This window comes from Microcaecilia unicolor, chromosome 12 (genome assembly GCF_901765095.1).
Source record: "Microcaecilia unicolor chromosome 12, aMicUni1.1, whole genome shotgun sequence".
Classification (NCBI taxonomy): Eukaryota; Metazoa; Chordata; class Amphibia; order Gymnophiona; family Siphonopidae; genus Microcaecilia; species Microcaecilia unicolor.
In genome coordinates, this window is record NC_044042.1 from 9,250,109 (window position 1) to 9,263,518 (window position 13,410).

At 47.0% G+C, this 13,410-nt stretch overlaps 1 protein-coding gene across 5 annotated transcripts in view; it reads left to right on the forward strand.

Annotated features, from left to right (window-relative positions):
• The first annotated feature begins 792 nt into the window (after positions 1–792).
• Positions 793–13,410, forward strand: part of CAMK1G (calcium/calmodulin dependent protein kinase IG) — a 64,367-nt gene continuing 51,749 nt past the window's right edge. Inside the window, exons 1-3 of one of the 5 annotated variants that reach the window (XM_030220956.1) lie at positions 1,403–1,469; positions 2,654–2,696; positions 11,028–11,145. In XM_030220956.1, coding sequence (XP_030076816.1) covers positions 2,687–2,696; positions 11,028–11,145 — 128 coding nt within the window. In that variant the 5' untranslated portion in view covers positions 1,403–1,469; positions 2,654–2,686. Of the gene's footprint in view, positions 804–1,383; positions 1,470–2,484; positions 2,526–2,653; positions 2,697–11,027; positions 11,146–13,410 lie in introns of those variants that run through there. The other 4 variants (XM_030220957.1, XM_030220960.1, XM_030220958.1 and 1 more) reach the window with 4 other exon arrangements.

Here is a 13,410-nt window from a genome sequence, read left to right on the forward strand (position 1 = left end):
TGAGTGCTATTTACTGAATCCAGCCCCTTGTTTCTACGTCCCAAAATGAAGGGGGTCTTTTACTAAAGATTACCTGATGTTTTCTGCCACGAGCCATTTTATTCTTATGTGCCCTGCTGCAGATAACATTCACTCATTTTTAGTAACCCCCCCTCCCCCAAGTGCCTCCTTTAGTTCCTCTCTCCCTAGCCCAGGTACATTTCTTCAATTCAAATTCTCTAACTTAGAGGCTATGCTTAAGAGAGGCTTTTTGTACAGTCTTCGTCCTGGGACATCAGGAGTCACGACTCACAGAAACAGATCAGCGAACGCACCGGAGACCAGTGCTGAAGAGGACTTTGGCTGGCAGGGGTTGGGGACCCCCACCAGCAAAGGTACCTGGAGGTGGCGGGCAGGGTTGGCAGGGCGGGAGGTGGGGTCGAAAGTGGTGGGGGAAGGTTGGCGGCGGGGGAGGGGGTAGAAAGTAGAGGGGGCCAGGTCTGTGGGGGCCCATAGGGCTGCTGAGAGACTAGGCCAGGCCCGGGGCAAGGCTGCCTCGCCTCTGCCCCCCCCCCCCCCCGCTGCTCCCCCCACTGCTGCAGTCCGGGGTCTCACCTGCCTGCCTCCACGGCTCCAGGCCCCCTTCATTCAAAGCGGCAGTCACAGATCGCCTCTCTTCTGGCCTTCCCTCCCTGTGTCCCGCCCTCGTCTGATGTAACTTCCGGTTTCCACGAGGGTGGGACACAGGGAGGGAAGGCCAGAAGAGAGGCGATCTGCGACTGCCGCTTTGAATGCAGGGGGCCGGGAGCCGAGGAGGCAGGCAGGTGAGACCGGGGACTGCAGCGCCAGCAGCCTCACCCCGGTGCCGGGCCCCTCTTGGAGGCCCGGGCCCAGGGAATTTTGCCCCCCCTCTCGGCGGCCCTGGGGGCCCATGCCCCCGTGGCCCCACCTAGCTACGCCCCTGGTTCACTTACTACATGGCCATTTCTTTAAAAAATAAGTAAATAAAAGACAGCCTTTTTCTGCTACGGTAAAAGGGGGGCTCAGCGTGCATCAAAAACACGCACTGATGCTAGCGCAGGCTCCCTTTTACCGCAGCTTAGTAAAAGGGGCCCTGAATGGGCTGTGTCGGCATTGCCGCACGACTTAGTAAAGGGGGGGGGAGGGGGTAGTCATCACAGGGAATTTGTGTTTAAAAACTGAAGTAAAGTGGTGTGCTAGCCCTGTTAGTCCAACTTTAAAGGTGTTTAAAGACGGAAGAGATGGAGTCGATTAATTTTTGAAGGACAACATGAAATACGTCAAGGCTGCCAACTTTCCTCCCCTTTAAACAGCAGTCTTTATTACTGTCCTAAGACAAAAATCTGTCCACATTCCTCCCCTTTAATTCACTTCATTGTTAGCTGCCTCTGTTCGAGCCTCTAAGCTTCAGACAGACCTGTTGGAGCTGAACTGGAGAGTCGGCCGAAGCTGGTGTTTATGTTTTCAAGGTAGGTAGGCAAAAAATATTCTCTCTTTCCTCCAGCTTTGTGCCGTCTAATGCAATCAATGGAAGGTGCAGGAGGACACCTGCCAAGGGCATGATTAGATCGATCTCACGGGGAAAGCTCACTTTATGAGACACCAGCAGCTTCTCCTGCTCAGATTTGCAAAAAAAAAAAATAAAAACACCAACCCGGTGGTATTCGTGAAGCTTTTTGGATCGGACTTTATTGGGTTCAGAAGGGGGAGGGCGGGCTTAGAACCTACGTTTTGACTTTAAAACATTTGCAAGGCTAATTATTCTGTGAGGTCTGCGGAGGAAAATATTCTGCCCCATGGCAGCAGGTTCTTTGTGAAGATTCGGTTGGGATTCGGCTTCCCCGGGTTAAATCGGTGCCGATTGGATCTCTGCAGGGAAAAGTTCTGCTGTGCTGGCGTTTTGGATCATTTAGATGTTCCGTTACCTGTAAAAAAAGGAGCAGGGCTTTATTTTTAAAAATGCTCCTTTCGTTTTTGCTTTTAATCATATTCTTCTCTCGTGATGGAGAGAGAGACTGTTTTAATTCAGGCACTTGGAAGCCACGTGTTGCGCGGCTACTGCAGGAATTTGCACTTTAGTGACACTGGGCTGAAGAAGAGGAAAAAGCGTTATTAGTGCAACAGAATTCAGCCATAATAAAGGGAGTTTCCCTCCATAATATAGTGACTCTGGTTTCTGTCAGATGTTATTCAACTGGAGTAATTGTGTTGCTTGGAGGGGAGCTTTTCTTTTACCCATATAATCGCCGGATAGGAGGACGTGCAGCTTTTAAGGAAACCTTATGCCACCCCTCCATAATCTAATTGTAAAAAGGGAATTGCACGATTCCCCAGAGAGAGAGAGGGCTTAAACTTTTCGGTCTTTAATGCGAGCAGATCTGTCGATTTTGCTTTTACCTGGTGCCTCCGTCATCAAGAACTGCTTTTGTTGGAATTAATTTTCTCTAAGTTATGTGGATCCAGTATTTGATTATTAATAAAAATGGCCTTCTTATTGCTATGGGCCCAGGAATTAATATGACCAGGTCTGTTTATGATGTGATTTATTATTGTTGTTATTAAACAGATAAGTAACAATTTTGTTTATTTTGCATGTTCCCCAGAACCAGCTGGTGTCTGGACTGGAGTTTAATTTCTCCTTCTTCGTTTACAGGATCCGGAGGATTTATCCTCTTCCTCCCTCGTCATGAAAGCTGGCAAGTACTTTACGTCCATTTCTGCTGCTTCTCTGTGTTGCGTCCGTTGGCTGTTCTTGCTTTGGTTCCGAGGACGCTGTTGTTAATTGCTGGTCGGCCCTGCAAGGATAATGTTTCCCCCACTGTCTGCATTTTGAAAATTTCAGGGAATAATTCAGCCTAGCCTCACCTGGGTGTTGACTGTCTGCCCTTGTAGCCCTGTGCTGTTTTCATCCCGTTATCCCCAAACCCCAAATCTTTTCGCCTGTCTGTGCTGTTTTCATCCAGTTATTTGGAAACCCCACATCTCCTTGGCTGTCTGTGCCGTTTACATCCTTAGCGGTATGATGTTAATGATTGAGTCCATTAACCATTGTGTGTGCGGTGATGCAGGTTTCTAGTAATCATATTGGTTCTGGAAAATATAGATCCACGGGTTTTGCAGGCCAAAGCATGTTCAGTTTTCACATATGGTGAGGCACAAGCCATAGAGCCAATATAAATCTATCTGGTACATTTTAAAGTAAAGATTTTTAAACAATGATAATCCCCCACCACAGGGTGTTCCAAGCAGTGGCGTAGCTACGTGGGGCCACGGGGGCCTGGGCCCCCGTAGATTTGGCCCTGGACCCCTCTGCCGACGACCCTCTCGACCCCCCCCCCCCCTCATGCCACCAACCCTCCCCCGCAGTCAGCTACCTTTGCTGGCAGGGGACCCCAACCCCGTGCGTGCAGGACATCAGACTCACAGAAACAGAACGAAGCCTTGCGCCAGAAGAAGAGGACCTCAGCTGGCGGGGGTTGGGGTCCCCCACCAGCAAAGGTAGCCGACGGCGGCAGCAGGGGAAGGTTGTTGGCAGGGGGGAATCAAAGGTGATGGTGGTGGCGGGGGGGGGGGGGGTCGGCAGCAGTGGGGGGGGGCTAAAATGTGCCCCTTCACCTTGGGCTCTGGACCCCCCCCTCCCGCCGAAGTCTGGCTACGCCCCTGGTTCCAAGATAATATGGGGTCCTTTTACTAAGCCACGTAAATGTCTACATGCGCCCAATGCGTGCCAAAATGGAGTTACCACTCGACTACCACGTGGCTCTTGTGGTAATTTCATTTTTAGCACACGTCCGAAAAATATTTTTTATTTTTGGGCACGTGTAATGGGCGCATGCCAAGTGGCATTCGGCGCACGTAGGTCATTACAGCCCGGTTACAGAGTGAGTCTCTACCTCTAGGTCAAAGGCTGGCGGTAAGGTCTCGGACCCAAATTGGACGTGTGGCAATTTTCATTTTGCCGCATGTCCATTTTTGGCAGAAATTTTTAAAAGGCCTTTTTTACAGGCGCGCTGAAAAATGGATCGGTGTGCGCCCAAAACCCACACCTAAGCTACCACGAGCCATTTTTCAGCGCGCCTTTGTAAGTGGACCTTTACATTAGGTTCACTATCCAGATAAAAATGATTATTTGATAATATGCTAGAAAGGGATCTGGGCGTCATTGTGGATAAGACGTTGAAAACTTCTGCTCAGTGTGCTGCGGTGGCTAAGAAAGCGCACAGAATGTTGAGTATTATTAGGAAAGGGATGGAAAACAAACACGAGGATGTTATAATGCTGTTGTATCGCTCCATAGTGCGACCGCACCTCGAATATTGTGTCCAATTCTGGTCGCCGCATCTCAAAAAAGATATAAAGGAATTAGAAAAGGTGCAGAGAAGGGTGACAAAAATGATAAAGGGAATGGAACGACTTCCCCATGAGGAAAGGCTGAGAAGGTTAGGGCTCTTCAGCTTGGAGAAAAGGCGGCTGAGGGGTGATATGATAGAAGTCTACAAGATGTAAAGCGGACAGATGTGAAGCGTTTGTTTACACTTTCAAACAACAACAAAACCAGGGGACACAAGATGAAGCTAGAATATGGTAGATTTAAAACAAATAGGAGAGAGATTTTCTTTACTCAGCGTGTAGTTGGACTCTGGAACTCGTTGCCGGAGAATGTAGTGACAGCAGCTGGCCTTACGGAGTTTAAGGGGGGGTTGGACAGATTCCTGAGGGAAAAGACCATTGAACATTATTTTAAAAATCTTTTTTTTTTTTTAGTTTTGGGTTTTGCCGGTTTCTTGAAGCCTGGATTGGCCGCTGTCAGAGACAGGATGCTGGGCTTGATGGACCCTTGGTCTTTTCCCAGTATGGCGGTGCTTATGTTCTTATGCTTTCCGATCAGTTTGGTGGTTCTCTCACTTCTCCCTTCCTATATCCATGTCTTATCTAAACATTTTCCTTTCCATCTGTCTTAAAAACGTCCAAATCCAAGCCCTTGGTCGTGGGAGGAGCCAGCATTTGTAGTGCACTGGTCCCCCTCACATGCCAGGACACCAACCGGGCACCCTAGTGGGCACTGCAGTGGACTTCACAAATTGCTCTCAGGTGCATAGCTCCCTTACCTTGGGTGCTGAGCCCCCCAACCCCCCCCCCCCCCCCCCCCCAGGTCCGCCTGCCTGAAGTACAATGCACCCACTACAACTGCTCCAGGGACCTGTATACTGCTGCGATGGACCTGAGTATGGCATTTGAGGCTGGCAAAAAAGTATTTTTAAACTGGTTTTTTTATGGTGGGAGGGGTTAGTGACCACTGGGGGAGTAAGGGGAGGTCATCCCCAATTCTCTCCAGTGTTCATCTAGTCAGTTCAGGCACCTTTTTGAGGCCCGGTGGTGAAAAAAAAATGGACCAAAGTCGTCCAAGTGCTCGTCAGGGACACCCTTCTTTTTCCTATTATCGGCCGAGGGCGACCATCTCCTAATCATGCCCCAGTCCCGCCTTCGCTACCCTGCCGACACGCCCCCGTGAACTTTGGTCGTCCCCGCAACGGAAAGCAGTCGAGGGTGTCAAAAAAAATTGGCTTTCGATTATGCCGATTTGGATGACCTTGCGAGAAGGACGCCCATCTCCCGATTTGTGTCGAAAGATAGGCGTCCTTCTCTTTTGAAAATAAGCGTGTATGTGTTAGGAAGAATATAATCAAAATTTCCTTCTGTTTGATTTTCCAAGACATAAAGACACCTTTGGGAAGAAACGTTTTATATATTTTTGCGAATCAGGCAGCTAAATTCTGGAAATTTTGCCTATAAAATTATGGTCTTTATCGTCTTTTGATACTTTAGTAACATAGTAGATGACGGCAGAAAAAGACCTGCACGGTCCATCCAGTCTGCCCAACAAGATAACTCATATGTGCTACTTTTTGTGTATACCCTACTTTGATTTGTACCTGTGCTCTTTAGGGCATAGACCGTATAAGTCTGCCCAGCACTATCCCCGTCTCCCACCACCGGCTCTGGCACAGACCATGTAAGTCTGCCCAGTACTATCCCTGCCTCCCAACCACCAGCCCCGCCTCCCACCACCGGCTCTGCCACCCAATCTCGACTAAGCTCCTGAGGATCCGTTCCTTCCTTCATCTACTATGTAGAATCTCAAATAGCAGCAACATTCCAGGTAGAACCCCAAAGACAGTACGTGGAATGTTGCTAGTCTTTGGGGTTGTACGTGGAATTTTGTTAATCTCAAAGAGTAGCAACATTCCATGTAGAAAAGAGTAGCAACATTCCATGTAGAACCTCAAAGAGCAGCAAGATTCCACGTACAGTCTCAAAGAATAGCAACATTCCATGCTACCAATCCCAGGGCAAGCAGTTGCTTCCCCATGACTGTCTCAACAGTAGACTATGGACTTTTCCTCCAGGAATTTGTCTAAACCTTTTTTTTTTTAACCCAGATAAGCTAACCGCTGTTACCACATCCTCCGGCAAAGAGTTCCAGAGCTTAGCTATTCGTTGAGTGAAAAACTATTTCCTCCTATTTGTTTTCAAAGTATTTCCATGTAACTTCCTCGAGTGTCCCCTAGTCTTTGTACTTTTGGAACGAGTAAAAAAAAATCGATTTGCTTCTACTCGTTTTACGCCACTCAGGATTTTGTAGACCTCGGTCAAATCTCCCCCTCATCCGTCTTTTTTCCAAGCCTGGGGGTGGGAGATCCAACTTGTGTTGTGCTCTTTCTTCCCCCGTTATCTATTGCTAAACAGGCTAGGCACGTGGATCCCCTTTGTCAGATGTAATGGTCTGTTCCTGTCACCAGGCCTTAAGTGGACTGGGCCATGTGACTTCTCATCTGTGTGGCTTGTATTGCTTTTGTGCTGATTCCGACATGTCAGGTCAATGCATTAGTTACCATAGCAGCTATTTGAACAAGCAGCAGTGTCTTACAGAACATCTGTAGCATGTCTTTATTTATCTTGTCTGTTGTCTTTTCACCTTGTTTGAAATGGTTTCAATCAATGTCCAGCCTCTGTAAATCCTCCAACGTTGGGCTTTCCCTTTTCCCTGTGATGTGCAGAATGAGACCACTGATTCCAAGGGAAGCGAGGTAGACCTTCCCGTTTCTCTGCATTACACGTTCATTCTAGGAATTTATAATGCAGAAGTTAGCATTTTTCTGAAAAGAGGAAACCACCGGGTAATATGATGTGGTACTGAGTAAGGCAGAGCTATAGATTTTCCCTTATGGTGTGGCTAGAGTGGGTGGTGAAAGATAGGAGTGAAGATACCACTTCTTCCAAACTTCAATGGAGCACATCTCAACTCAGGCCACATGGCCTTCCAAAGAAGTCTGCTTCAAATCCACACAGCCTTCAGTCAAAATATATGCAAATTCATCTCAAGTATATGTACATAAGTATTGCCACACTGGGACAGACCAAAGGTCCATCAAGCCCACCATCCTGTTTCCAACAGTGGCCAATCCAGGTCACAGATACCTGGCAAGATCCCAGAAAAGCTCAATACATTTTATGCTGCTTATCCCAGAAATAAGCAGTGGATTTTCCCAAGTCAATTTAATAATGGTCTATGGACTTTTCCTTTATGAAGCCGTCCAGACCCTTTTAAAACCCCGCTAAGCTAACCGCCTTTACCACATTCTCTGGCAACGAACTCCAGACCCAGCAGATCCTCAGCCCCCACCCCCCCAAGAACCTGTGTTGGGGATGAGTTGGAGGGGGCTGAAGATCCGGTGGGTCCGGAACTCACCGCCAGAGAATCTGGACCTCCAGCCCCCATGTCATCAGCTTGTGGCGGGGAGTTCGGTGGGGGCACTAGGCCACCAGGTCCATGCTGTTTGGGGTCTGCTGGTCCCACGGACCTCCAGCCCATGTTTGACAGGTCAGGCACAATCCTCCCGCACATTATGCATTGTGGGTATTCTGAAAATCAGACTTGGGTGGGGATTACAATGATTAAATGACTTTTTTTGTGGTAACTTATCAATTCAAGAACCATTAATCAGCATTTAAGAACATAAGAATAGCCATATTGGGTTAGATCAGTGGTCCATCTAGTTCAGTATCCTGTTTCCAATAGTGGCCAGTCCAGGTCACAAGTACCTGGCAGAAACCCAAATAGTAGCAACATTCCTTGATATGGATCCCAGGGTAAGCAGTGGCTTCCCCCATGTCTATATCATTTTAAAATCCATATTACCACATCCTAAATATTTCCTCCTATTTGTGCTAACAGTGGTCGGTGATCTAGGTTTAAAAAAGGTTTGGACAGATTCCTGGAAGAATAGTCCATAGTCTGTATTGAGGTGGGCATGGGGAAGTCACGGGACTGGTAGCATGGAGTGTTGCTACTAACTGGGATTCTGCCAGGTGACTTGAATTAGCCACTTTTGAAAGCAGGATATTGGGCTGGATGGACCATTGGTCTGACCCAGTATGGCTATTCTTGTAATCTTTTATGTGTAAGGTTGGGACGTATTGAGGGAGGATTGCCCTCAAACGTCCTTTTACCTTATTTTCAGTGGTTTACTTCTGATGCCCCCTCTTAAAAATTTAAAAATATAAAACATTTAGGAATTTTTTTTGAAGTCTAGGAATCAGGGGCGTAGCCAGACACCCAACTTTGAGTGGGCCTGGACTCAAGATGGGTGGGCAGAAGAATCCCTCCCTGTCTCGCAGGTGATTTGGTCTCTCCTTGTCTCACCCGCATGTCATCTGCTATTTACAAGGTATGCAGGAGGGACAGTCTTTTCCCAGTGTGGCATTACTTACGTACATATTAGTAGTTGGGAGTTTTCAGCTGGTGGGGCTAGGGGAATCAGCGTAGGTGTGCTGCTACTGGGTGGGCCTGGCCCACCTAGGTTCACCCTTGGCTACGCCACTGTTAGGAATGTTTAAAGATTTGAGAACTGAAAAACATATGTTTCATGGTCATTTTTATAGAATTTTAAATTAAGACAATTTTAGTACAGGGTGAAGAGCGTCCATCTCGCTTTAAGGCTGAATTATATTGATCAGCACTGCGAGCGATGATAAACAGAAAACAGTTCTTGCTCATATTGGCTGGATTCAGCAAATGGCGTGCAAAATTTGGCACAAAAAAGAAAACAAAAATCAGCCTTAAGCATGATACTAGAAAGGGCGTACACGCTTTTTAGAATCGTGCTCAGCGCTCATTCCTGTGCTGAATTTTTGGCCCCAGACTTGTATCTGCTGAAACCTGGTGTAAATGCTGGGACCCAAGTTAAGTTCACTGAGGCCATATTCCGTAATTCCATGTGCAGCTTTTTGGAATGCCCCTGCCGTGCCCATGGCCATGCCCCCTTTTGAGTTATGCACTAGGGGGTCCAAGCTGGGGGAAATAGGGCCCTGTGGTAGCAGTAGGGGCCCTTTCTACTGCAGCGGGTAAAAAGCCCCTAAAAAAGACATGACCATGTGGCCACGCGGGGGGGGGGGGGCACTTACCACCACCCATTGAGAGACTGAGCCCGTCACTAACCCCTCCCACCCCCAACAAATGTGATGAAAAATGTTACTTGCCAACCTCAGATGATATACTCGGGTCCATTAGAACAGCAGGCAGGTCCCTGGAGTAGTCTAGTGGTGGGTGCAGTGCACTGCAGTCAGGTGGACCCAGGCCCATACCTCCCCCTACCTGTTACACTTGTGGAGGAAACTGTGAGCCCTCCAAAACTCACCAGAACCCACTGTACCCTTCACCAGTAAGGGCTATGGTAGTGGTGTACAGTTGGGGGTAGTGGGTTTTGGGTGGGTTTTGGGGGACTCAGCACATAAGGTAAGGGAGCAGTGGTGAGATATGTACCTGGTAGCGTTTTATGAAGTCCACTGCAGCGCCTCCCCCAGGGTGCCCTATTGCTTTCCTGGGATGTCAGGGGGACCAGTCTACTAAAAATGTTGGCTTCTCTTACATCCCAATGGCTTGATCTTGTGCGTTTTGCACTTGGACGTTTTTTTTTTTTTTTGAGGGGGAGGGGGTTCGAAAATGGGCCAAAAAAACAAAACGTCCAAATCACAAAACGTTGTTCGGAACCGTATTTTCAAAAACGAAAGGTAGACGTTTTTCTCTTTTTCGAAAGTGACCTTCTCTCCTATTCGGATTTTGGACGTTTTTCGCAAAACGCCCAAAGTCTGACTTAGACGTCCTATCGACAATGCCCCTTTATATACATTAACCAGTTAACTGGCTTTAAATATGAACCCCTCTGCGATTATTAGAGATTGTGCAGGGCCAAACATTTTCAGGACTTTTTTTGTTTTGTTTTCAATTTTCATTTCAGGAGACAGTGCTGTTAATGGTACACTCTGTCTGCAAAGAGTATCCACTGTTAATGACCCAGGAGGGACAAAAAAAAAAAAGCTAAAAATAACATGAAATGACAGGAAATGTCATTTAAAGCAAATGCACAACCCCAGTAGCTCATCACTGTGACTGCAAAATAGCAAGAAACCACATCAGATGCTAAGCCACTCATTTTCAGTCTTGTGTTTCTGTTCGGACCTTGAGCAGTTTGCTCAAGCCTTTGAGACTCTGCTGGTGGTTGGATCAAGCAGCAGGCTTGCCAGGGATTCCTCACTTTCGGGTGAATCGTTGTGGTGGTCAGCATAGGAGCCGACTCTTTGGGCGCTTGAGCACCCCCAATATTGAGAAAATTCCTTGTATTTGTCCATGGAAGGGTTATTTCCACTGGGCTTAGCACCCCCAATAATTTTGAAAAGTTGGCTCCTACGGTGGTGGTCAGTCGAGCAGGAAGAAAACAAAAGTTGATCAGTAAGATAAAAAATAAATGTAAGTACAGAAGACCATCTTCCATTACATCCTACTGCAGAACTTCATTTTGCAGTAGGCGTAATGATTTCTCAGAGCTTGTAAGTCACTCGCACATGAAAGAAAGTGACAGCCCCAGTGCTGGACTTGTCTCTAACTCTCAGTGGTGCTTTGGATTCTCGATAAAGGGACTATCTAGTGAAATAAGCAACATTTTCTGTCTTTTTCTCTCAACGTTTAGAATTCCCTGCATCAACCGTGGAGAAAATGGGCTGTCAAGATGATGAGGACAGCAACACTTGGAAAAAGCAGACGAGCAATATTCGAGATACATTTGTATTTATGGAGGTGCTTGGCTCGTAAGTGTTTTAAAAAGGGGGAAAAAAATCCACTCTCGAGTTGTGTAACCAGCTCTAGAAATTTAGGCATCCTGGATCGGTGCTTCTCAACCCAGTCCTCGGCACAGACTCTCCAGTTAGGTTTTCAGGATTTCCACAATTAGGGTTACCATATGTCCGGATTTACCCGGACATGTCCTCTTTTTGAGGGCATGTCCGGGCAACCGGGCGGGTTTTGCCAATCTGCCCGTTTGTCCGGATTTCTGGACAAATGGGCAGGCTGGTGGGCCCGCCTGCCAGCCTGCCTATTTGTCCAGAAATCCGGACAAACGGGCAGATTGCTAGCCTCCCCTCCCCTTACTTACTAGTGCCCTGGTGGTCTAGTGACCTCTTCCGCATTCGGGGCAGGAAAGAGCCCCCTCTTTCCTGCCCGGAGCACTGCCCTGCATGCACCTTTCCTGCTGCTGATTCTCAGCGCCGATTCAAAATGGCCGCCGAGAGTTGGCGTTGACCTCGCGAGACTTTATAACATGGCGCATGTAAATTCTAATGTGTGCAGCTGGAGTGGGGGCGTGGCCATGAGCAGGGAACAGGCGGGTCGTGGGCATTTTCAAAAAAGCTATGCGCACTATTATGGAATACACCCGATCACTTAGGCCTGGTTTTAAAGTTGCCTAAATGGGTGTGCCTACATTTTAGTTGCAAGAACGGCAGATGCGCATATTCTGTAAGCGCGTGGAGTTTTTTTTTTAAATAGAATTTGGCTCTTTGTGCATACGTTGGATTCTTCCAAAGCTCTCCACTACCGCTAAAATGCTTATAATGTTCACTTTAGAAAGCTGAATCTAGGCTTCCACATATGAAAAATTCAGTGACTTGCTTTAATATGTTGTTTAAAGTACCAGGTCAAAGTACTTAAGTAAAAGTAAAGATAAATGGTTGCTTCTGTGGCATTAACACCAGATAAAAGCTGGCTCGTTAAATTGTTCTTTAAGGATAGAAAAAAGTCCTTTTTAGGTCTTAAAGTTCAGATTTTCCCAGATGTAGCCAGAGACACTCAAAAAAAGACGTAAACAGTTTCTGTTGATGAAGCCAGGTGTACTTCAGCTTGGCGCCTCTTTCTTTCTTCGATATCCCTGTAAATGCATTGTTAGATACCAATTTGTGAATATGTCTTCTTTGATCCTTCACATCTCACTGCTTTTTTAGTGGCTAAACGTGTCGTAAGTAACCAGGATGTTACCCCAATAGCTAATTAACTCTTCATGAATATAGCTGTAGATCTGGCACTTCAAGGAATTTTCTTTCTTTTCTTTTCCGATAGTCTCTTTTCTGTAATCTTGGATCATTATTTTGTGGGCTTGAGTGATATTTCTTTATTTTTATATTTAGATTACTTAACAGATTGTAAGCTCTTTGAGCAGGGACTGTCTTTCTTCTATGTTTGTGCAGTGCTGCGTATGCCTTGTAGCGCTATAGAAATGCTAAATAGTAGTAGTAGTAGTAGTAGTAATAGTAGATGACAGCAGAAAAAGACCTGCACGGTCCATCCAGTCTGCCCAACAAGATAACTCATATTTGCTGCTTTTTGTGTATACCCTACTTTGATTTGTACCTGTGCTCTTCAGGGCACAGACCGTATAAGTCTGCCCAGCACTATCCTCACCTCCCATCCACCAGCCCTGCCTCCCAACCACCGGCTCTGGCACAGACCGTACAAGTCTGCCCAGCACTATCCTCACCTCCCTACCACCAGCCCCGCCTCCAGATCTTGACTAAGCTCCTGAGGATCCATTCCTTCGGCACAGGATTCCTTTATGCTTATCCCACGCATGTTTGAATTCCGTTACCGTTTTCATCTCCACACCTCCCGTGGGAGGGCATTCCAAGCATCCACCACTCTCTCTGTGAAAAAATACTTCCTGACATTTTTCTTGAGTCTGCCCCCCTTCAATCTCATTTCATGTCCTCTCGTTCTACCGCCTTCCCATCTCCGGAAAAGGTTCGTTTGCGGATTAATACCTTTCAAATATTTGAACGTCTGTATCATATCACCCCTGTTTCTCCTTTCTTCCAGAGTATACATGTTCAGGTCATCAAGTCTCTGCTCATACGTCTTGTAATGCAAATCCCATACCATTCTCGTAGCTTTTCTTTGCACCGCTTCAATTCTTTTTACATCCTTAACAAGATACGGCCTCCAAAACTGAACACAATACTCCAGGTGGGGCCTCACCAACGACTTATACAGGGGCATCAACACCCCCTTTCTTCTGCTGGTCACAC